Here is a 26,070-nt window from a genome sequence, read left to right on the forward strand (position 1 = left end):
TTATAAATCGGTACAGCTTTTCTCGTTGATACACGGAGAGCCTCAACGAGTATATACTCTTAATATATAAGTGACATAGTTCAGTAGTGACCTCACAACCTAAATCGGTCCTCCAGCTCAGGGCCAGTCGCTCATAATTTATTTCTGCCATTGTATCCTTCAATTGCTGATGATGGAATCTCAGTGGAACCGATTGTTGCGAACCTAATGAGTAACTCTCTGTTAGGATGTCGATTACATCCTCTGTTAAATCAGTCCATAATAATGATGAGATATAGTGCTGCAATTGAAAGTAGGCAAAATAATGCCCAGGGGAGATCCCGTATTGCCTTTGTAAGTCACTAAATGATTTAATGTGGCCCTCTTCATTAACTATCTGAGCAATGTATATAATACCCTTTTTTGCCCATAGCTCAAAGACACTGCTCCCCCACCCTGGTGGAAAAGCCGGATTCTGACAGAGAGAGAGCAGTGGTGTGATCTTAGCCGATAGATGATGTCTCTTACATAACCATCTCCAGGTAGCTCTCAACGATTTTAGTAGTGGGTGACGCTGGAAGGCTCCCCGCGGCATCTGTCCTCCGGAATGTAGCAACTGACTAAAATGGACTCCTGCAAATAAGGACATCTCCACTTCTGTTAATGAGAATTCTGAGGTTCCCCTATACCAGTCATTAATATGTCACATTGAGCATGCAATCGTGAGATTTCTTATACTCAATAGCCCCATTCCCCCACTGTCTCTCGGGGTTGTCAAAGTTTCCATGGTGAGTCTAGGCCTTTTCCCTCTCCAGAGAAACGTCTGTATCAACCTATCCACTATCCGCTCATCTTTCTTTAGTAGATATAGTGGTAATTGTTGGAATACGTACAGCCATTTTGGTACTAAGATCATGTTGAACAACGCGATCCGACCCCACAATGAGAGGGGTAGATCCCGCCCATCATGAGCTTCCGTCTGGTCATCTCTATCAAAGGTCCCACGTTAGTTACATACAGTGATGTAATATCTCTGGTGATCTGTACCCCCAGGTATTTCAGGGTGCCCTCTGCCCATCTGAGAGGGAATTGTCCTCTCCACTGCTGTTCCAGCTCGTCATCTAAGGCCAAAGCACACGATTTCTGCAGATTCAGGGAAACCTGGATATCTTTCCATACTCCGCTATTATCTCTAAAGCCCTCTCTAAGGAGTCCTGTGGATCCGCTAATAAAAGCATTATATCATCAGCATAAGCCAGCGCCACCTTTGTCTCCGTCCCCACCGTGATTCCTTTGACGTCTGGGGTGTTGTTTAGCAGCGGGATCAGTGGTTCCAATGAAAGATCAAAAAGAAATGGAGACAGAGGACACCCCTGCCGGGTTCCCCTCCGTATCACCAGATCATCAGACCTTCCCCCATTAACCAGCAGCTGAGCTACCATGCCCGAGTAGAGCGCTTGTATAGCGGCCACCACCCATACTGGCAAGCCCACCCATTCCAAAACCCTGAAAAGATAACTCCAAATCACCTGGTCAAAAGCTTTAGCAGCATCCAGGCTGACCAACATTGCCTGATCACCCTGTAGATTACTTTGCGCCATTGAAAGTAGAATCCTCCGAACGTGCCACACTGAGTGTCGTTTAGGGATGAATCCCACCTGCGATGTGCCAATCAAATCTGCCATATATGGTGATAACCTATTGGTTAATATTTTAGCCAGAATTTTAATGTCTACGTTAATTAGGGAAATAGTCCTATAGGACTCGGGCTCGTCCACAGGTTTTCCAGGTTTGGGCAGCAGAGATATCAATGCAGTATTCTCATGTGTTGGTAACCTACCCTCCTGAATGACCAAATTATAGCATTCAAATAAATCCCCTACCAAAGAGAGTTGAATAATCTTGTAAAATTCACCCGAATACCCGTCAACACCCGGCGCCGAGTTAGCTTTCAATCCTTTAATAACGTGCTGTAACTCTTTAAGTTGTAGGGGTAACCCTAACGCCTCTATGGCCGGCTCCGCCAACCTGGGCATTCCTGCTCTTGCCAGGAGATTTTCAATATCTGCCCCTCGTGGGGCATCCCTAGCACTATATAACATTTGAAAATGGTCATATAAAATGTGTTTTACTGCCTCAGGTTTATTTGTCAGCCTCCCTTGCTTATCCCACAACACTGTAATTGCTCAGTGGCCCTCCCTTGATGATACCAGCCTAGCCAGCATACCACCCGTGTGATTGCCAAAGCGATAAAGCCGATATTTCTGGAATACCATCCAACGTTGGGTCTGCTCTTGTAACAGCGTGTTTATTGTAACCTGCAGAGATGTATATATCTCTCGGTTAACCTTAGAGGGGAATTGCAAGTACCTCTGTCGTGCCCTGCTTAGGCTATGCTGCAGATTCAAAATGCTAGCAGCTACCTTTTTCTGTCTGGCGGCCACATACGAGATTATTTCTCCCTGCAATACCGCCTTCACGGCACACCAAAATAATTTCGGATCAGATCGATGTTGGGCATTGTGGCCCACGTATGTCTCCCATTTAGTCTGTACAAACTCTTGAAAATCTGGGTCTTTAACTAGGTAATTGGGGAACCTCCATCTCTGTGTTGTTTGAAACCCACTCGCAGCCTCCAACGTCACCCACACCGGATCATGATCTGACACCACTGCTTGCTTTAACTGCGCCTCTGTCACCCATGGGAACAAGGATACTGAAATCAATATATAGTCTAGACATGCCCATGACTCATGTGCTTGTGAACTATGTGTATAATCTTTTTCTCCTATATGCAATAATCTCCACGCATCAACCAGTCCCATGGTAGTTGCTAGCCCGCTTAATACCCCTTTTTTGTGCACGCCCTGAGACCCGCTGCTCCTAGCTCCCATGCAGTCCACTCCCGGATCCATGAAGGTATTCATATCTCCCGCCATTATAATATTTCCCTGTTGATATGGAAGCAGTAATTTCAATAAATTCGGGAAAAATTGTTTATCAAAAGGTGTCGGAGCATATACATTTAACATATATATACTTCTTGCCCCTGGAGCCACACTAAGTAGAAGAAACCTTCCTTTCACATCTTTTAAAATAACTTCTGATGTCTGTACTAATCTCTTATGCAGCAGATTTGCCACGCCTCCCCGCCGTGCCCCTGATGATGCAAAGTGAACTTGTCCTACCCATGCCTGCTTTAATTTACTATGCTCCTCATCTGACAGTCTCGTTTCCTGCAAATTTCTACACATTATAATACTAATTTGCTCATCTGTATTCCGTTTTCGTTAGCTGCTACCATGATCGGAAAATGGCTCGGAGAACCCTTTTGTGCATGCCACGGTTTACTACTTGCTCGTTAAGTTTAGTGCATCTGGCCGTCACAGTCAGATGTTCAGAAGTGTTGCCCCAGGGCACAGAGACTCCGTAATTCTGAGAGCTGTTTCAGTGGTCGGAGGTGAGAAATAGTTGAGCAGATAGAAGTATCTCAGAGCTGGGTGACTGGAAGGTGCAATATCTCATTGGGGAGGAGATATATTCAAGGTAAAAAACCAAGTTTGTTGCAGGGAGTTTCAGCAGGACAGAGCTGCCTGGAACAAGATGGTGGATGCCTAATGTCTGTAGCATGATGGTGAAATACCTCATGGCTGAAGGGACAAAGAGGACAAGAAGCCTCACACAGGCTCAGGGAGGAGCAGGTAAAGACCAATGGGGACAGAGCCTGCCATTGGGTAGCAAGGGGTGGTCCTAGAGGACGGCTCTCGATTGGAGGAAAAGGTCAAACCTGGCTGACCTCTCAGGGCAGAGATAGACTGACCAGGAAATGATAGCAAGTAGACACAGGAGCCAAGCTTGGCTGAGAGAGAAAAGAGGTCTGGGCAGCCTCACAACCAGTGGTAACCGTTCTTATACAGACAGACAAGTGTGGTTGCATTGCCTGTGAACTACATTACACACAATGCCTTGCTCACATATCTTTGCAGAGGAAACTGCAGCAGTGAAAGTCCTTAGAAATGAGAATAACAGTAAAAGCATTACACACATTTTAGAATCACATTATAAATTAGTGCAAGGCTGTCAGAGGACAGAGCAGGGATCCCTCCTGAGTTTGTCTGAACCTTATATCAGGCCTGGAAGACAGGTCCAGCCAGGGCTGATGCTTCCGGTGGTGGCCCAAAGACCTCGCCTGGATTGGGCTGAGGATCTGGATGCCATTTCCCTCCCGGGCTCAGAGGAGGTTTTTAGTGAGCTGGAGGAAGAAGATTCCCTGGATTCTTAGAGTCTTTCCTTAAGCGTAGTTTTGATTTATTGGCTCTAGTGCTGCATGCGTCCGTTTGTGCGTGGTTAGTGGCCCGCGCTTGCTTTCACTAGGCAGATTCGGTCTTGGACAGGGCTGATTTAGTGCAGCAGTTGGTCAAGTTGGAGATGGGCTCTTCTTTCCTGGCTGATGGCCTTTATGATTTGCTACATGCATCAGCAAAGAATTTTTCCCTCGTATTTGCGGCATGGAGGGTGCTTTGGCTACGGGGTTGTATTACCCTACCCTCTACCCACCCAGGTACCCTCCCATCACAGGTTAGGCAATAATTTGGAGTCGTTATTCAATAAGAGGGCAGATCAAAGAGATAATACAATCACAACATGTTAAGCAGAAAACTTCTTCCCCTAGGGGACAGAGAGGACAGATAAGGGTCCCAGAGCTTCAAAAAACGGGTTTTACGATTGTGACATCCTCTCACCTCCCTCGATTTAGAATTGCCCATTTAATGCCTAGGTCATCCATTCTGAGGGAGTTACATTGGACACCTTTAAAATATCGCATACTACTTAAACGTCTTCCTTCTAGAAACCTTCATTCTTCATTAGCAGTGCTGTGGTATAAAACTTCTATGAGACAGTGAGGGGCATAATCGAAAGGTCGTCTAAGTACGCATTAGGACGTCCTTATGAAAACGTCCAAAATCAGGCAGGTATAATCGAAAAATAGTATGAGCGTTTTTCGACAATCGATTATCCCTGTTGCAAAGTGACCAAATGAGGAGCGCATAAGCGTTAATAAATAGGGCGCGCTAACGTTCGATTATCGCAGGTGAAAACGACCAAATCAGAAAGTGTGTAAAAGAATGTACATAGGTGTACCACAAGTACAGTATGTGCTGTTCTGGACATCCAGGTATGGGAAATATGAGGGATGTTTATATGCGTCAACTACAGAAAGATCAAGCTGCTCCACCGAATAGTCCTCATATGTGCCCTATCTGGATGTCCGGAATTGCATGCACTGTACACCTACTGAACATGCAGCTATATGCATATTGTGTATTGTGATAACCACAGTGTCTGCCCTTACATGAGGAGGCCGCCAGAGGGCGCTCTCCCATTGAAAACAGGGAAAATGCCCATTCTGGCCAGCAGAGGGAGCTCCAGAGAGATAGCTGGGGGAGTGAGAAGAGTCTTCCAGATCTTTCTGGAACCAGAGGGGCGAGATTTCAAGAGGTGGGGAGATTTAGTGGACACCTCATAAATAGCTTCTTCTCAGTAGAGGAAGGAGTTTTGCCCGAGGAAGAGGAGATGGGAGCCTGGAGGCCAGAAGCCTGAACTGTGTATCCTGGGACTGAGGAGGAAGGACTGTGTGTCTGAGAAGGAAAGCAGGCTGAAAATCCTGGGGTAAGAAGTCCCTGAAGTATTGGGGTGGGACTGTGTGTCCTCAGTACTGGGAAAGAACTGGGTGTTCAAGGGGAAGGACTGTGTGTCCAGGACTGTGGGTCCCCAGTACTGATGTTGGAACTGTGAAGGGTTTAAAAAGAACAAACAGCCGTGGGGTGGAGGATAGGACCGTAAGGTTAATGTGAATAAAGAAGGTCCTATCCAGGGGAGGAGGCTGTTATACCCTGAGACCCAGGTGTCCCCAGTAAATGGTCTCAGGGGGGTGAATCGCAGTAACAGAATAATAGGGGGAAAGCCAGGTTCCCACAAGACTGTAGCCTAGTTCCAATAAACTGAATTTACATATGATCAGCTTAATTTGCATATTTCTGTGAGCAAAGGGATCCGCGCTATCTTCCAGAGGAGGGTGACCAGGGGGGCCCACCAGAAGAACTGGTAAGGTGGGTCGGTTACCCGGAGATACAGCGGGGAGGCCGGGCCAGGACTGAAGGTTAATGAAGAGGTCACCCTGAGGGAAAGGAGAGGACCAAACATAGAGGCCCGAGTCAACGGAGGCACAGAGAAGTCTGGTTTCATGGTGGTTCTCTGAAGCAAAGGGCTGGTGAGGTTGGGCAGGAGCCACTAGAGGGCCACTGCATACCGGAGCACCCCTGCGGGCTTGCAGTATATGTGAAAAGAGTCAGGTGCTTCATACTAATCTATATAAGGCAAGTTCCGCAGGCATGAAGGGCCCGTATGCATAACAACCATGCATGCACGTCAAAGACGTCTATGCTTACGACGGTGTCCACGTGCTGATAGGGCCATATATGGGATGGTAATCCATATATGGAGCTGTGCACAAAACGATGTCTGTCATGCAAGGATGTCCATATAAGGCACTTGTTTTCCCACACCTATTCTCACTGAAAAAGATGGCGCATTTACGGAGGTAGCCAAATTTCAGTGAGGGGGAGAGCCTGCTGCTGGTGCGGCTATGCCTTAGGTACCGGCACAGGCTCTTCATCACCCACCACCACCACCTGCCCTCCAGGCCATGAGAGCCTGGTCCCGCATCAGGGAGAGGCTTGAGAGGTAAGTGTTGCGCCCCCCCCCCCCCCCCCCCCCCCCACCTGCTGTACTTACACATATAACAGCTCCCTCATCAATGTAGGCAGTAACTGGAGTGTGCATGCAAGGATAATGGGTAAATGAGTACATGCACAATCACTAATAAAATGTATGTACTTGAAAGGATGACCATTCCCATATCCCTACAATAATGTTTTTTGTTATTTCATTATTTCTTGCATTTGTATCCCACATTTTCCCACCTCTTTGCAGGGTCAATGTGGCTTACAATACATCATGAATAGTGGAAACATTTAACAAAATAAATATATAGCATACAGAAGGATCTTCATAACATGGTAATGATAACACATATAAAGTAGTTTTACAAACATAAATTATAATGCATACAAACGGTACTTTCTGGCCTCATGGCCACCTCTATGGCATCATCTGCATAGGAGCCAACTCGGTGGCTGCTGTGGGTGCTTGAGCACCCCCAATATAGAATACATTCCTTGTATGTGTCCAGGGAGGGGTGATCTCCACTGGGGGTAGCACCCCCCAAAATTTTAAAAAGGTAGCTCCTATGAATCGGTACCAATGGAGGTGGTCCCCCCCCCCCCCCAACAGTGTTGACCCTCTCTGCTATTTGAATGACAAATGAATGTGTGTGCAGAGGGCAAGAAGGACCATCCCCTGACTCCTGCTCTACAAACTTATATCTTACAGACGCTTCGGGGTTCACAGGGACCTGGAGTCCCTGAAGAGGAGGTTCCGCCGTGTGAGGCGGGAAAGGCCAGAGCTCATCTGGGCAGTGCGATGGCACCTCAGGGCTCGCCGTAAGTATTCAAAAACAGGACACCTGTACTGATTTGTAAATATATTTATTGAATAATGCAAATGTCCTGTACAATATCACTTTCCATGTGGCTAATAGCCAACTACTAAGTAATAACATATCTGTCCCAGATCAAGGATGCAGGTTGCAGGTGCCCTCCCATGACTGTGGCTGCAACTTCCAATGACCATCCCCCCCCCCCAAGATGAATGAGATGACATGCCTCACTTTACTCTCCCCCTTTCTGGGGTGGGTGGATAGTGTGTCCTGGTAGACCTGCCTAAGGCCCTACTTTTACTGGATGTCATGGCCTCCCTCACATAAAAGTTATGTGCTAAACACCCTTCCCACCGCCCCCCCCCCCCCCCATTAAAAACAACAAAAACAGGTCACCAAACCCTCGTCGCATCTCACAATGCAAACATTCTGGTCACCAATGAGTGTGGTCTGCCAACATGTCCTGTGTGTTCTATGGTGTCAGAGCAGCTTCCAGGGTTCCCTGTCATGTCATCTGATGCATCTCAGTCCCCCATGGGTATAGGCCACGCCTCCTCACACATTCCCCCATCCCCCGACTCAGGCCACCCAGCTACTGCACTATGCAAGCCATGTTGCATGTGCTGATCTCATCCATACTCCTTTTACATACACAGGGCTCCAGCACCAGCAGGAGGAGCTGGCGGATGAGGAGGGCCACCTGGAGGAGGAGGAGCCAGGCCAGGAGGGGCATCTGGAGGAGGAGGAGTCAGCCCAGGAGGGCCACCAGCAGGAGGAGGAGGAGGAGGAGCCGGCCGAGGAGGCCCATGAGGAGTCGGACTCGGAGGAGGGGGTCCTCATCATTAATGAGGACATTATAGAGAACCCCTCCCCATGTGCAGCTCCATCTGAAACATCTCCCTCCCCTGGGCCAGCTCCAGCCCCTGGGCCACCTCCATCTGAGGCCTCTCCAACCCCTGGGCCATCATCTCCATCCCCTGGGCCATCATTTCCATCCCCTGGGCCACCTCCAGCCCTTGGCCCAGCTGCAGTTCAGCACCTCCTGCAGCACCTGGTAGATGGGCAGAACCAGTTGCTGCAGGAGCTCAGAACCATTAGGCAGGGTAATGAGCAGCTCCACGGCCCACTGAGGGTGGTCCTGCTGCTGCTCATTACCCTGCTACAGAGGGCCTTGATAAGAGACCGTGGCCGCCCTTCATAGACTTTGGGGGGGGGGGGGGAAGGGGGGTGGTTATTGTTTGCATTTTGTGAGGGGGGTTGTTGGGTGAATTGTTTGGATTTTGTGGGGGGGGGGGGAATGTTGGAGGGGGGGTTGGGGGGATATGTAGGGGTGTTGGGGAATTTTTGTGTGTGTGGGGGGGAATTTGTAGGGGTGGGGGGAATATGTTGGGGTTTGGACATAAAAAATATTTTTTCACATTTAATCTAACAGTGTGTGCGTTGTGCATTACATATAACCAAATGGTGCTGTTGAGGTGAGAGGAGGCAGCAATATTCATTGCATGAAATGTGAAGTGTGAATGAGAAAGTTGATGCATGTCTGTGATAATGGTGCCCATACAGAAGCCCACCTGTTCATTCCAACCTCCATGGCCCTATGTGCAGGGGGGTGTGCCGTGGAGGCTGGATGGCTATTTACTGTTGAGGGACACAAATGGCCATCCAGCCTCTCTCCCTCCCCCTTACCATACAGCCCCACAGCGGCATAAATAATAGATTTGTTGTCTAGCACTTGTGATCTGCCAAGTACACTCTTGCACATAACCCTAGTACTACTACTACTACTACTACTTAGCATTTCTATAGCGCTGCCAGGGTTACGCAGCGCTGTACAAGTTTAAATATGAGGAAGGACAGTCCCTGCTCAAGAGAGCTTACAATCTAAAGGTAACAAACGATGTTACCCTAGGTAGCACATACATGATGTTTTCTCTGTGTGATCACCAGACACCCTTACCCACAACCATACCAAATTGGTGGGGGGTCCCACCAAGTAGCTACAAACAGCTGCCTCATCTTTTCACATTCTATGCATCTGCAATGGTATATAGTGCTGAGGAGAAAAGGGAAAAAACAATGGGAAAACCATTAGATGGAGGCTTACTGCATCACAGTTGCAATATAATACAAGAGTTACAGAAGGGCACAAATAAATATGGTGTTTGCTCACACCTTTTTCAGTAGTAGGTCAAGGTGACCTACATTCCAGGTCTTTCCCTGTCCCAGGAGGACTGTAAGTTTGTACCTGAGGCAATCGAGGGTTAAGTGGCTTGCTCTAGATCACAAGGCGCAGCAGTGGGAATTGAACCTGCAACCTTGTGATTACAAGGCTGGTGATCTAACCACTAGGCCACAGCAGCCACCAGGTTGTAGCTACCTGCAGGTAATTTGGGTTTGGACCTGTAACCACAAACTCTCTCCCTTACCATGTTCTAAGGGCTCAGTAGGCAGTACCTGTGGCCACCTTGAAACTAGTTTGCAGCCTACATGTTAGAAATGTTGTTGTTCCTGAACTATGGAGGATTGTAGGACTGTGTTCAATACTGTGGTACAACCATGAATTGCCTATATTGTTCCCCCTCCCCCTCCTATCAAAAGTGAGAATGGGTAGCCATTTCATAAATGGGGACTGGGGTTCAGCACACAAACAAAGAATTGAACCTACCGGGAACCAATACAGCAGCTGCAACAGCTGGCCCACAGCATTGAGGACCTGGCAGAACCACACAGTACGGGGCTGATGGCCTCCAACCAGTGCACAGGAACCTGCTGAAAAGAAAACTAAGAGATGAGTGCAGACTTCATACAGTGAATGGACACTCCTTGATGATGAGCAGAAAGAGAAGAGGTGGCAGAGAAATAAGAGCTTACCATGAACGTCTGTTTCAAGAATGTGTAGTGCGCCTTCTATCTTCTGGAACATTAGCTGGAAGTCTGCCTCAGTGAAAGGACCCTTGCCGAGGGGTGCTTGATTTGGTGCGATTGTAGCAATTTCTTAGCTCCCACAGACTGCCTGGTACAACCAGGCAGAGAGAATGGGAGACAGGAAGAGGCTCAAAGGATGGAAACTACTACTACTACTACTACTATTTAGCATTTCTATAGCGCTACAAGGCGTATGCAGCGCTGCACAAACATAGAAGAAAGACAGTCCCAGCTCAAAGAGCTTACAATCTAATAGACAAAAAATAAAGTAATCAAATCAATTAATGTGTACAGGAAGGAGGAGAGGAGGGTAGGTGGAGGCGAGTGGTTACAAGTGGTTACGAGTCAAAAGCAATGTTAAAAAGCAGTGGCCCCAACACAGATCCCCGGGGAACCCCACCATCCACCCTCCACCGCGAACACCGACCATTCAACCCCGCTCTCCACTTCCAACGGAAGCGTTGTGGGCTGAGGGCAACCACAAATAACACCCCCCCAAAATACACAGGTGTACCGAAGCATACCTGGCCAAACACAAACCTTAATATAAGTGAGGGTAAAACGTGTGAACTAACGTGAATCAGAACTGCCAACGTCCCAGCGCATAAAATCGCGGGTTAAATGGCAATCAAGAAGGGGAAGGCAGGTGGGGACGCCCATAGTTATCTACCCATAATCGAAATCAAGCGCTTCAAATCGGTACCTCAGTTGGGCACGTTTAGGAATTGTGTGTATAATCGAAATTAAAGCGCCCATATCAGACACGCCTATTCCCCGTCCAACATGGGCGTTCCTCGCGACGATATAAACGCCCACTCCGTATTTTCGAAACCCCATTGGTACAATGCCGCCATGCCAGCCCCCAACCAGGAAGGGTAATTTCTCAGATGCAGAGGTGAAGCTCCTGGTGCAGGTGATACAGCAAAGGCACGCCAATCTGTTTGCTCCCACAGGGCAGAGGCTGGCTGCGACCACAAAGCAGCGGGAATGGGAGGCGGTACGTGACAGGCTGAATGCAGTCTTCCATTGTGGGAGAGACTTTGAGGACTGTAAGCGGAAGTGGCGCAAGCTGAGGAGGGATGTGAGGAGGAAGGCTAGGGCCAATCCTGGTGCACATGACACAGCCAACCTCACCCCCATGGAGCTGATGGTTCACGCTCTCCTACCCAGGAGGGCATCCACGGGATCGGGTCCCTTGACACCTCGACCCAGCCTGAGGGCTCAGGTAGGTTGTCCATTATGAGGTTCGGGTATCTGTTGTGCTGCACTACGCTGTGTTATAGAAGTTGGGGCCAGGGGGAGGGAAGTGAGGAGTGGGGGGGGGGGCAGGAGGAGGGAGGTGGGGGGAGGAGTTTCACCAGGGTGTGTCTCAGGCAGTCTTCATATGTGGAATAAACGCCCACCTTTATGATGGTGTCCTGACCTCCTAACCCCTACTCACTTGCTCTGTACCCTTACTCCCTATCCCTACCGTATTCATTGGCTTCCCTCTTACTTGTCCTGTGTGTGCATCTTAATTAAATTGTAAGCTCTATTTGAGTAGACTCTGTGAGTGCTGTGGGTGTTTGAGCACCCCCAATATTGAGGAAATATCATGTAGGTGTCCAGGGAGGGGTTATTTGCACTGGGCTTAGCACCCCCAATAATACTTTACACTTGACTCCTATGGGTGTGTGTAGGTTACTACTGTGGCACAACTTTGGGGCTCTTCCTACTCCCTCCTATTTTCCCATCACCAAACTGTGCCTATTTCCTTCTGTCACCTCTGTGCTCTAGTCAGTGTGGGCCACATGCATGCAACTTAAGGAGCCTGTAATCGGAGTCATAAAGCAGTTCTAGGCAGTCTACCAAGTCAGTAGTAACACAAGACATGCTCAAATGTCCTTCACTTTAACAAATATACAACAAACAGCTTGTCCACAAAGTTGTGAGCGGTGTCCCTCTCTTGGCTGTCCGTCCACCACCTGTACCCAGCTGCCTGTGGTGCTCTCTTTCACATGGGTGTCAATTGCATTCCTCCTCACCATCTCTCTTTGCTGGGTCATGAAGCAAGGGGCAATATATATGAATGCTGAAAGACAAAAGTGGGTTATTTTCACCAACACACTTCCTCACCCTTGTGCTATACAGGTGATGACTCTGATGAGGCTGGCCCTAGTGGCATCCAATCACAACAAAGGCCTACACCAGCAGGACAGCCTCAACCTCCACCGCCTGCAGCAGCAGTCCAGCCTCTACCACCACCACCACCACCTGCACCATTGCAGCCTCTACCTCCACCACCTGCAGCAGCAGTACAGCCTCTACCTCCACCGCCTGCAGCACCAGCAGTACAGCCTCTCCCTCCACCACCTGCTGCTGCAGCAGCAGCAGCAGTAGAGGCTGGACCTCCACCACCTGCAGCAGCAGAACCAGCAGTAGAGGCTGAACCTCCACCAGCACCACCAGCAGAGGCTGGACCTCTACCACCGGTTGACTTTGCTGATGAGGAGGATGCATATAGGGGGCCAGCTCCTCGCCAGAGGCCATCCAGCCAAAGGAGGCAACTACTGCGGCTGGCCACTGATTTGCTGTGGCACAATGTGTGCTTGGAGGAGTACCGGCAGCAAAAATTAGAGCTGCAGCGGGAGGCACTGCAGGCGCAGCGTCAAGCCCACCAGGAGGTGCTCCAGGCGCAGCACCAAGCCCACCAGGAGGTGCTCCAGCAACTCCAACTGCTGCAGCACAGCATTGAAGGCCTGCGCCCTCAGGTCACAGCACCTACTCCACCGGTGGTGCTGCAGCAAGACCTGCCATCCACCTCCTCCAGTGGGCAGCAACCACCAGCTAAGAGGTGGGTGTTGAGATCATCCGCCTCCGCAGCCACTAGTTCAGCACCCACCAAACCAGCTCCCCTTCTGGGTCCTGTGGCCAGGCTACAGCCAACAAGGTGGCCAGATTTTCACAGCGCAGCCGAAGCCGCAGGCTGCTGTGTGGATACGGAGGAGGACAGTGGGAGCAGCCCATCAGAGGAGTCTGAACAGACTTCCCCTGCAGCACCAGCTGCAAAGGAAGTCCGTGGGAGGGGTAAGAGGGGACGGGGGAGGGGACGGGGGAGGGGACGTGGAAAGTGACGGCACATGCTGGACGGTGAGGGTTGGTGGGTGGTGGTGGGGGGTGTGATGGTAACACTTATGTGAATAATACAAATAAATGTGCACTTACTTTCACAGAAAACTTGTTTCTATGAGTCTTTGGCTCTGACGCCAAGCTGGTAAGCAGTGAGCTCTGCTCTGTGGGCTGGGGGTGGAGGGGGCTCCTCTTCCTGCTCATCTGGGGCCTCCTCTGGTGGCTGTGGCTCCTCTGGGAGGGCCTGTCCTCTGCGCTGGGCCAAATTGTGCAGCATGCAGCACGCCACAAAGATCTTGGCCACCTTTTCTGGACTGTAGAGCAGCTCTCCTCCAGACCGGTCCAGACAGCAGAACCGGTTTTTCAACAAGCCAAAGGTCCGCTCAATGATCCGCCGGGTGCTCCGATGCCTCCTGTTGTAGGTTTCTTCTGCCCCTGGTTGTGGGTGCACCACGGGGGTCATGAACCACGTTCTCTGCGGGTAGCCTCGGTCACCTTTGGAGAAAAACAGAATGAGATAGATGAGTGTGTATTGCTTGGAGCAGGTGGGGGGGGGAGGGGATTAGGATAGTGGGTTGTGGAGTGAGGTGGAGGAAGGCAGGGCGGAGAGTTGCCCAGTGGAGGAGGTATAGTATGGGTACATCCATGTTGCACATACCTAGTAGCCATCCACCAGTGAACTCCCCTCGTTCAAACTTGCGGAAGATGCCCGAGTGCTGCAGGATGTAGGTATCGTGGGTGGAACCGGGGTACCTGGCACACACGTCTAATATCTCCCCCTGGGCATCACACACAATTTGCATGTTCATAGAATGAAATGCCTTCCTGTTTCTGTAGGTGGCTTTGTGTGGCCGGGGGGGTCTGAGTGTGACGTGTGTGCAGTCAATCACACCTATGACCGAGGGGAATCTAGCAACAGCATAGAGAAGGCAGCCATGTTGTTGTGCAGGGCCTGGGAGGTGGTGGGGAAAGTGATGCAGTGAGAGGTGTGAGTTAGAAAGGCATCCAGGAACTGGGTGAGACAGTGTGAAATAGAAGCCTGGGTGAGCCCTGTGTTAGCAGCAAATACAGATTGAAAACTCCCAGTGGCCAGAACAGAGAGAGAGGCAGTGATTTTGAGGTGGACAGGGATGGGGTTATTCCTACGGGTCTGGGGCTGAAGGAAGGATTTCAGCTGCTCACAAAGCTGCACGATGGTCGCCCTATTAAACCTGAACCTTGTTAGACACTGCTGGTCAGTGAGGTGTAGGAAGGTGGTGCGGGGCCTGAACACTCGTCGGGGCCGTGAATACCTACTGCGGTGTGTGGGTTACCATATGGCTCCAGAAAAAGGAGGACGGATTGAGCCAGCCGGGTTTTACTTCCATTGCTTTCAATGGAAGTAATTGAGCCAGCCGGTTTTTTACTTCCATTGCTTTCAATGGAAAGCAATGGAAGTAAAACCCGGCTGGCTCAATCCGTCCTCCTTTTTCTGGAGCCATATGGTAACCCTCGCTGTATGTGGCCTCTTCCTCTACCATGCCAGCCACCAGTGCATTAACTGCATCCATATCCCCACCAGTGCAAGTATTAGTACTAGTAGTATTAACACAAGAACAGCACACAGATCTCTCACTGCCAGCCACCACGCCCTCTGGCCAGTCACTCCCCAAACAGTACAGGGAATACAATATACAGTGGGAACAGTGAATGGAGAGGGATAGAGGGAGGGGAAGGGGAAGGGACCGATAGAGCAAGGAGGAGGAGTAGGGAAAGGTCAAAAGGTAAGACACAAAAGAGGCAGGTGAGGGTGACAACGTTCTGACTAGGGCAGACAGACCAACGTAACAGGTACTCCACACACTCAGCTTTCTCTGCAACCAACAATTCAGCTCTCCCAACACCGATCTTGCCACTCTCCAACTCCACACAATCGCTAATGGGTCTAAAGACGATTTCCCCCTTGCTCTGGTCGCTTTTATTTCGGGTCTAAGCAATGACGCCCATGTTCCCGCCCGCCCAAAATCATTTTGCTATCCGTTATACGTTGTAGACGACCACCTCGTAACACCGCCCCTAACACGCCCCTAACACACCCCTTATGTGGGTGTTTGTATCTGAGCGTACGAGCGAAACGGACGCACTAAAAGTTTTGTTTCCATTATACTGATTTATTCATTTTTGGGAGATAAACGTCTATCTCCCGATTTGGGTCACACTATAGGCGTTTTTCTCTTTCGATTATAAGCAGGAGTGTGTGTTTTCAGTATGATGTATACAACTGGAACAATTTACCCTTGAAGTTGCGGTATGTGTAACATTATTTAATGTTTTGAAAAAAAATAAAGGCTTGACTGCTTTCTTCTACTTTCCCATTTTTATTTTGAATGATTTTCTGTTTCTGTTATTGTTTCTTTTTATGTGAACTATTACATATGTTTGTTGTAAACCATCTAGAATTATGTTGATAGGTGTATGTTTAAAGAAATGAAATGAAATGAAAAAATAATGAAACTCTGACATAGGGTGTCCTGTTTGCTGTTCTAGGCATTGGTCACATTCAAGGATGTTGCTGCTTATTTCTTGGAAGTGGACTGGGACCTTCTGGGAGAATGGCAGAAGGAGCTGTACAAGAAGCTCATCAAGGAGATTCATGACATCCTCATCTCACGAGGTAAATATGTTTCTCTATCATCTATCACCCAAGCACATTATGGAATCAGTGGTATAAAAATCACAGGAACTAGATACCATGAGCACCTGAAATTTAGATCCTGGCTTCTGATACCATCCCATATGCAATAGTAGCCTGTGAAAGACTCCACTGCTGCAGGGTCTGCAAAAGATGCTGCTCTCTGTTGTAAGATAAAATGTACAACTTAAACTAGAGGCTTCACACAGCACCAGCAGGAGTCTCTCTCCCATTCCTGTACAAAATATTTTGGCACACAACACCAGAGAGAGATTTCCTCTGAGACTTCTGCATAAGGTCATGACATATCAGCTGCACATGTCAACTATACTGTACAACGTATAACCTCTCCAAATGGTAAACCAGAAGATTGGCAGCTGCAACGCCTCCACCTAGGAGGGAAACGAAGAGAAATCTCTATATCAGAAAACCTCTATAATCTTAATCAAGTGTCGGACCACTGCAGCCTCTTCTCTCCAAGCTTTGTCAGTCAAATACACAGGTCTCAAGATATCTATACACAGACCTCCATGCACAAATCACGCACTGCTCCATCAAAACATGAAGCAGAGGGAACCTCCTGAGGGATTCTACAAATACAATTTAAATGTAATTTTCCTACTTCTTATCAACAGGTTATTCAATTGTTAATCCTGATGTTATATTCAAGATTAAAAAGGAAGATGAGAAATATTTCACTCAACAATTTGAGTGGGAGGGAAAAGAAAATCCAAATGACTTCAACAGTAAGTAAATGTTTTGGATTTAATGGGCTTTGCATTTTTAGATCACAGGAGATAGGTCAATAACATCAAACATTTGGACACTTAAAATCAGTTTCCTAATTTAGTATTATCAGATACCTCGTGAATCCTTGTGAATGTGTTTTCTCATCACAGACCTTCCAATTGTAACATCTGTGTTCTCACTGAGTATTAAGCAAGAGGAAGATCTCCACTTCATGGAAAATCCTGACTCAGAGATGTCTGAACAGACCCTGCCTTCTATAACAGGTAAGTATGGAATTCCTCCTGCACATCTTTACTAAAGTCAGCTGGAATCATTCAGGAATTCAGTGCTGGTGAGATGAAAGGTTGTCATTTCCTCTTCTCCTCCCTCTGTCTGTTTCCCTACTTTGGACAGATTAAACTGTCTGTGGAGATGGAGGAGGCACAGATAGAGGTGGGTATCCCAGTGGTGGGGTCTGGTCTGCAAAACCCTTCATCCTAGAGTATCTTGGGGTTGTGAAATCTGTACTGTTGAAAGGGTTGCTGGAGGTGGAGAGGCTTCAGCAGTGTTGTGGAGGGACATGACTGATGAACATGGTTCAGTTTGACTTAGTCATGGACATTTTGTGTTGCTGATAGGTTAATGCAAATCACAGTATGTAATGCAGTTTATCGTAATGATGCCATTCCCAATTCCAAAATGGTGGCCACAACCTCATGCAGGCAGATACGGGAAGTCGCGACTGCCATTTCTAACTTTACGTTTATTAATTTTCTAGCAAAATAACTGACAGCATCTCTTAACAGAAAAAATTAAGAACAAGTGTACATTTTGTTACATAACAAACTGCCACCCCCAATAATGAAAAACTAAAGGTAGACCCTCCCCATCCCTATCTCTCCCCTTCTCCTCACTCCCCTCCCCATAACTCAGATTGTCATTCCAACTGGAGGAATCGCCCCACATTTCGTGATATTTGCATTTATTAGATTTTAAGGTAGTCAATCTATATCGTTTGCATATAATATACAGCCTGTTTTGGCAGGGCCCGTGTATGCCAATGTGAGGCAATTAGCAGTCGAGCTGCTGTAAAAACCAATAGCATTAATTTATCCATCGCTCCCGTTATCCCTTCCACTCTCCCACTCAGTAGGGCATTTTCAGTAGTACACGCTATATGAGTCTCGAGTAACTGTTGTCCATATGCAGATACCTCCTTCCATAATTTCTGGACCCTAGGACATTCCCTCCAGATGTGAGTATATATTCCCCTCCGGCTACACCCTCTCCGACATAAACCATCCCCTTTCCTCATAATGGTTTGCAGTCTAGATGAGAGTAATGGCTTCTCACGAGTACCTTAAGACCATTCTCAATCATCTGAGGTGCATGTGACAGTTTATGAAATCGCATTGAGATGTTTGCCCATTCCTTGTCAAAACTCTCTAGATCCCTCTCCCATGCCCCCCTGTAGGTAGCTTTCCATTTATCTAAGGTGGTGAGGAGCCCATAAACAAATGATATATAACCTCTACCTACTTGTCCACCCACTAAAGTTTCAAAAGCTGACTTAAGGCCTCCACCCCCTGCTATTAGTTGTTCCACCTGAATGAAACGTTTATCTTGAAGGTAAGGGAATAACATCTCTAGCTGCCAGTTGATAGTGAACTTGTAACATTCCAAAATGTAGAATTTGGTTATCTTCCATAAATTGACCAAAATGGAGAAGACCATGTCTTTCCCGTCTTTGAAACATGTTATTGCCAAGCTCGGATACAAACTTATCCATATGTCCCATATCTTATTCTTCAATAAATGGGGATGTGTCTTGAGCCATAGGTTCATAGTGGTCCTCGTAAACGGGTTTTGGACCTTTTGAATGTGTTTGAGCACGCTAGCTGCCCAGGAGAGAAACTTCAACTGAAAAGTACTAGCCTCTTGTTCTGCTAGCACCCATTGTTAGGGTTGGGTTGGGGGTACCTGCTACTCTAACACTGCCTTAGGTTGTGCATCTTGGTAGTATTTTTCCAGATTGGATATATCCATCGCCCCATTCCCTTTAGATTGGAACACAGCCTCCCAGGGTATATAAAATATCTTTCTATGAGGTAGTTCAACAGGGAGAACGTGGAATAAATATAAAAATTTAAGGAGAACCATCATTCTCACTGCCTCCATCCTTCCTATCCTGGACAGTATTAATTAATCCCACCTCTTTAAATCTCGGTACCAACTACAGAGTGTCTCCCAGTCCGCCCCAAGTTTGATACCGAAATACTAAACCCATTGAAAGGGAAAACATTTCCTAAGATTCGTCGTTTCCTCTTTTGGAAGGGATATATTCAAAATCTCTTGTCTTAGTGGGGTTAGCTCTGAATTCCAACAAGCTTCCATATTCTTCCATTTGCTCCTGTAAAGCCATTTGGGCTTTTTCTGTACCTTTAGTCAATATCAAAAGATTATCTGCAAACAGGGACACTCTATGTTCCTTACCTCCTATTATAAGTCCCTTAATTTCCCTAAACTTTTGTGCCAGAGGTTCTACCACCAAGGCAAGCAACATGGGCGACACTGCTACTGCTATCATATGTATCCACTCTTGATGTGCGTTCCAAAAGATAACATAACTGTAACGAAACACTGGGTTTCTAAGCCTGAAAACTATTATTTCATGAAATGTTTTTCTACGAGTTGGCCAGAAGATGGCTCTTGTTTTGAGTTTTAATGCTGTAGCAGAAAAAAAGGCTTTCTCTTTTCCAGTGTAAGCTTATGGAAAGGCAATCTGCAATCATTGGCCAGATAGTTTCAAAGTTGATGCCCTGAGGCTCTGATGAGCCCTGGACTTCAAACTAGCCAGGAGGTACTGGATTTTTCTTTATTTTCAGTGTGGGAGTACAGAGGAGGAACATCTGTGTCCTGAGATCCTGTTCATGGCTTGTGAACAGTTAAGTTTCTGAACTCCCCAGGTGCTACCCAGGTAGTAACAAGTGTTAGATACTTATAATGTTGGCCCTTGTTTTGGTGGTTATCTGTTATTGCTTTCTGTACTTTTTCATCTGGTTTTTCAAACATTCACTGTTCATTTTCATGATAATAAACCTATAGTTTATTAGTTCTGCTGTCCTGGACTGACTAAGAATCCTGGTTTGTGTTTTGGGGTTTGCTTTCTAAAAACTGTGGAACTCCTGGAGTGTGGCCTCAGTGTCCTAGAAATCACCAGAGAATAATCTGAGAGTTGGAGACTAGCTCAAAAGCAAGCAGGACACAGTCGGTGGGAGGAGGGTGCTAGTATAGAGCACATGCCCAGGTGCAGGCGGTCCTGAGCAATGTTGGAGACAGACCCTCCAGGTAGCCACAGGGTTAACCCCAGGTGTTTGGTGACAATAACACTTTGTTTATATAGTCGGCAATACTTTGCAGTTCTATGTGGGTTACATACAACAAAACTAGACAAACCAGAAATTACAGCATAACATTATCATGAATTAAAACTAATATGTTCATTTCCTTCCATAATTTTGAAACAGATCTGTTTTGAGCTTGATGCCTGAACTATCCAGGAAGAATTTTCCTTGTCTATTTTAGCAGTCTGATACGAAAGCAGAGAGTGTATACGCCTCTTTTGTATTTCACCCTTCATAGATGGAAAGTACTCTTCTACCATCTGCTGCTTGCCTTCCAGTAATAAATCCTACCTGATCAGGGTTAATTATAGTGGGCCGTGAGGGAGGGAGTGACATAGAGGCAGAAAACACTCCCTCGCTGGGATGTATCCTATCCGGCACCAAAGCTTTTTCCACTTTCAGGTTTTCAAGCCGTTTATAAATGCTTTCTTCTATGAACGGCACAGGATCTATATTCTCAGATATTCCATCCTCAACTGACTATGATCCTTCCGTGAACACTGAAGAGAAGTATTTGTTTAGCGCATTCACTTGATCCTCATCACTCTCCACATAGCTATTCTCAGCGTCTTTCAGTCTGCAATTCCGTTCCTATTCTCATTTCCCCAATTTATGTAAAAAAAGGTCTTGTCACAAGCTGTATTTCCTTCTTTGTTTCTTTAAGTTTAATCCGATAATCTTTTCCTTGATCCTCTCGTTGTGTTCTTTTGTATTTCTTGAACAAAGCCTCTTTTGCTCTTATTTTTTCAGCTACTTCTTTGGAGAACCACATAGGCTTCCTGTTTCTCTTGTTTTTGTTTACTTTCCTTGTGTAAAGATTGGTTGCCCTATTTATAGCAGTTTTCAGCTTGGACCACTGCACTTCCGCCTCACCTATCCTGACCCATACCATCAGCTCCTTCAGGTATTCCCCCATTTTACCAAAATCAGTACGTCTGTATCTTGAAACACCTAGCACCTGCCTGGGGGTTACCCTGTGGCCACCTGAAGAGTCTGCCCATCACTTTTTTACTCTGTTCCCCTCCCCTCTGCCTATACCCTCTAGCCTCATCCACCTACTGCTCCTCCCCCAGCCCCATCTTCTACTTCATTCCCCTCCCCTCTACTCATAACCCCCAGCCCCATCTACCTCCTCCTCCCCCCACCCCATCCATCTTCTGCTCCTTCCTTCCTCCCCCCACACACCATTTTCATCCATTTTCTTCTTTCCAGGATCTCTTGTCTATTTGACTTTTTTTTCCACCATCATTTCCTCTGTGTCCCTGTCCCTATTCCAATGTTCAGTATCTGCCTTCTGTGTCCCCCATTCCTCCCCTTCTTTCCTCTGCCCTAGCCTCTTCTCAATCTCCCTGTGCCCGTTGCAATGCAGCCTCTTCACTCATCTCTCTCTTTCTGACCCCTGCAGTAAAGCTGCTTCTTCTCTCTTTATACCCCTTGCCAACCAGCCTCTTTCTCTCTCTTTCTGTCCCATGCAATGTCTCTTCTCTCTCCCTCATTCTCTCTCTGTTCTCCCTGCCATGCAGCCTTCTCTCTTTCTGTGCCCCCTGCCATTTTTCATCTTTACTACTACTACTACTACTTAGCATTTTTATAGCGCTACAAAGTGTACGCAGCGCTACTCTCTCTCTCTCTGTTTTGTTCTTACCAAAGTTAAAATAAGAAAGTATTTTGCAGCAAAAATAACGCAGGGTAATTGGGCTACACAGGCAAAAGGGAGAAGCCGGCAGGAGGAACACCTATATCTCATTGTTAGGTGAGACCAACAAGTGAGAGATGGTCAGTGGTCTTCTTGCCCCTTCCTTACAACAGACTTATGTACAATTTCTCTTAGCTTAGAATTCAAAAAAGATGGTTCTGTAAAATGTCATTTTATTTTTGATTGAGAAGGCACATAAAAGATGCATTTCCTCGTACCCAATTGGGCCCGTTCTTGTTAGAACTTCTTATCGCACTTATACAAGGTTAAGGGGTCGTGGTTCTGAGGAAAAGGTGATGTTTCAGGAACCAGTTGGTTTTACTGTTCCATCTTTTCTCTCTTGCCTTAAGGCACCCAGGTCTCTTCGCCTGCCCTGTTCCCTCCATAACCCTCCAGCCATAATATAGCGCTGATGGAAACACTGGCCACCTGCTTCCTTCTCTCCAGCTGTTTCCCTCTTTCATCAAACATAGTCGTGGACATAATTATACTGTAGCAGAGTTCCTCTCAGGGAAAGAGGGAGGATTCTTCTGAGGTAATTTAATTGCTTTGGGCTGAGTAGTGCAGGGAAATGTTTTTGTGTTTTGTTTAATCCACAGTACGAGAAATGTGTTTAATATCTTCACGCCTGTAAATCTGTACCCTTCATATTTACTAGGCCATATTCTCAAGAATCCTCTGGGGCTGCCTAACCCCATTGTTCAAGTGGCATTAAAGCAGGTAGTACCGGTACCCTGAATATTGCCTCTGATTGCTCACAAAATAAGGGGCGGTTTTGAGGAGGGAGGCATATAGGAGGAGCCCACGGTTATGCGGGTGCCAGCTGGCTCACATAGGACAAGAACTACTGAATATCGGGCTGGCACCCACATAACTTTTTTTTTTTAATTTACCCCCCCCCCCCCCCCCCCCCCCGGCTCTCCTGACAATGTTCCATCCTTTCTTCCCCTTTCCCCCCTGATTCTACCTGTAGCCCAGGTGCGGTAGTGGATTTTCTGAGGTAGGAACACATTCTCCTCGCTCCTGACCACCTTAAGTATATCCTTTTCCATAGCTGTAAAATTAATGATCGTACTCTTCTATTTTATCTAACAGATGATGGATTTGGGAATGAGAGTGAAAGAGTGAGAATGTGCGATAAGCAGCAGAAAGAGGAATGGAAACACGAAGTCTCCTCCAGAGACAGCACTGATTCTGCAGCAGACTGTGAAGGAGGTATTGATAGCATAATACCAACCGGTGAGAAAGCAGCAGCTCAGAAAGGAGAAAGATTAGAAAGACAAAAGAGAAACTGTAGCATTTTCCCAAGACTTGTACAACCTGGAAAACTTAACAGTGAGAGAGATTTCAAAAGTGCTGATGTTTGGGAAACCTTTACTACCGACTCCAATTTTAATGAGCACCACCACATAAGTGGGCTCAGGACTGAAGTTCATGACTGTCAAGGTATGCACAAAACTAACCCATCTGGATACTCTGGAAACTGTGAAAAACATAGTAAATGTTCTGAATGTGAGAAACGTTTCAATGAGAAAAGGAACCCACAACTGCATAAAATAGGTCACATGGAACATAAACCATTTAAATGTTTAGAATGTTTCAAAGCCATGGCTGAGGTGAAAAGTCACAAAATGATTCATACAGGAGAAAAACCATTTAAATGTTCAGAATGTGATAAATCCTTTAGTGTCAAATGGTATCTGAACCGGCATAAAAGGATTCATACAGGAGAAAAAGCATTTGCTTGTTCAGAATGTAATAAATGTTTCAGAACCAAAGTGAACTTGGAAAGCCACAAAATGACTCATACTGGGGAGAAACCATTTCAATGTTCAGAATGTGATAAAAGGTTTAGATACAAAGCTGAGCTGACAGTTCATATAAGGACTCATACAGGAGAGAAACCATTTCAATGTTCAGAATGTGACAAATGTTTCAGAACTAAGTCTGATTTGAACTTTCACGAAAAGACTCATAGGGGAGAGAAACCATTTCAATGTTCAGAATGTGATAAATCCTTTAGCTACAAAGGGCATCACAAACGTCATGAAATGATTCATACTGGAGAGAAACCATTTAAATGTTCAGAATGTGATAAATGTTTCATAACTGAGACCGAGCTGAAAAAACACAGAAGGATTCATACAGGTGAGAAACCATTTAAATGTTCAGAATGTGATAAATGGTTCGGAACCAAGACTGAGGTGAAACTTCATGGAATGATTCATACAGGAGAGAAACCATTTAAATGTTCAGAATGTGATAAATGGTTTAGAACCAAAAGTGAGGTGAAACTTCACGGAATGACTCATACAGGAGAGAAACCATTTAAATGTTCAGAATGTGATAAATGGTTTCGAACCAAGGCGAACCTGGAATGCCACAAAAGGACTCATACAGGAGAGAAACCATTTCAATGTTTAAAATGTGATAAATGTTTCAAAGCCAAGGCCGAGGTGAAAAGTCACAACATGATTCATACTGGAGAGACACCATTTCAATGTTTAGAATGTGATAAATGTTTCCGAACCAAGGTAAATCTTGAATGCCACAAAAGGAGTCATACAGGAGAGAAACCATTTCAATGTTCAGAATGTGATAAATGTTTCAGAACTAAGGCTTATGTGAAATTTCATGAAAAGACTCATAGGGGAGTGAAACCATTTCAGTGTTCAGAATGTGATAAATGTTTCAGAACCAAGGTGAACTTAGAAAGCCACAAAATGACTCATACTGAAGAGAAACCATTTCAGTGTTCAGAATGCGATAAATGTTTCCATAGACAGGACCAACTGAAACAGCACAAAAGGATTCATATGGGAGAGAGACCATAATGTGATAATTGTTTCAGAAGGAAGGCCAAGGAGAATGTTCATGAAAACTCATACGGAAGAAAAAGCATTTAACTTTTAAGTATGTGATAAATGTTTTAATAAGAAGGTCCAATTGGAATAGCACAAAAGGATTCATATGGGAGGGAAACATTTAACAGATGATGGATTTAGGAATGATAGTGAAAGAAAGAGAAATGGAAACACAAAGGCTCCTCCAGTGACAGCACAGATCCTTCATCTGAGTGTGAGAGACGTATCAGTAGCATAACATCAAACGGTGTGAAAGCAGTAGCTCAAAAAGGAGAAAGATTAGACAGACCAAAGAAAGACTGAAGCTATTGCCCAAAACTTGTGAAATCTGGAAGACTGAAAGGTAAGGGAGATTTTAAAAGTGCTAATATTTGGGAGAGCTTTACTACCGACTCAAATTCTATTGATCACCACCACAGAAGCAGGCTAAGGACTGACGTTCATGATTGTCAAGGTATACTCAAAAGTAAAAGTTCTGAATATGATAAATATTTCAATGAGAAAAGGAACCTACAACTGCACTTGCTAAAGTCTCCAATGACCTGTTCTTGGCTAGATCCAAAGGGCTCTATTCTATCCTCATCCTTCTCGATCTATCTGCTGCTTTTGACACTGTTGATCACAGCCTACTCCTTGATACGCTGTCCTCTCTTGGATTTCAGGGCTCTGTTCTTTCCTGGTTTTCTTCTTATCTATCCTAGCGTACCTTTAGTTTATACTCTAGTGGATCCTCTTCTACTTCTATCCCACTGTCAGTTGGTGTACCTCAGGGATCTGTCCTGGGACCTCTTCTCTTCTCCATCTATACTTCTTCCCTTGGTACTCTGATCTCATCCCATGGTTTTCAGTATCATCTTTACGCTGATGACTCCCAGATCTACCTCTCCACACCAGAAATCTCAGCCAAAATCCAGGCCAAAGTATCAGCCTGCCTATCTGACATTGCTGCCTGGATGTCTCAGCGCCATCTGAAACTAAACATGACCAAGACTGAGCTTCTTATCTTTCCCCCTAAACCAACCTCTCCTCCTCCCCCATTCTCTATTTCTGTGGGTAACACTCTCATCCTTCCTGTCTTATCAGCTCGTAACCTTGGGGTCATCTTCGACTCCTCCCTCTCCTTCTCTGCACATATT

General features: G+C 46.4%; 1 protein-coding gene across 1 annotated transcript; it reads left to right on the top strand.

The window, feature by feature from the left end:
* The first annotated feature begins 16,965 nt into the window (after positions 1–16,965).
* Positions 16,966–25,487, top strand: LOC115466329 (gastrula zinc finger protein XlCGF26.1-like). Its single transcript, XM_030197505.1, has 3 exons — positions 16,966–16,987; positions 17,141–17,254; positions 23,166–25,487. Exons 2-3 carry the CDS (start codon positions 17,203–17,205, stop codon positions 24,902–24,904), a joined length of 1,791 nt encoding a protein of 596 aa, XP_030053365.1. The 5' UTR covers positions 16,966–16,987; positions 17,141–17,202; the 3' UTR covers positions 24,905–25,487.
* Positions 25,488–26,070: the final 583 nt, after the last annotated feature.

Source organism: Microcaecilia unicolor, chromosome 3 (genome assembly GCF_901765095.1).
Source record: "Microcaecilia unicolor chromosome 3, aMicUni1.1, whole genome shotgun sequence".
Classification (NCBI taxonomy): domain Eukaryota; kingdom Metazoa; phylum Chordata; class Amphibia; order Gymnophiona; family Siphonopidae; genus Microcaecilia; species Microcaecilia unicolor.

Coding starts and splice junctions, on each gene's coding strand:
- LOC115466329 (XM_030197505.1), top strand. CDS start 17,203: ATGGAAAATCCTGACTCAGAGATGTCTGAACAGACCCTGCCTTCTATA. Junction 17,255..23,165: donor GACCCTGCCTTCTATAACAG/GTAAGTATGGAA, acceptor TTTATCTAACAG/ATGATGGATTTGGGAATGAG.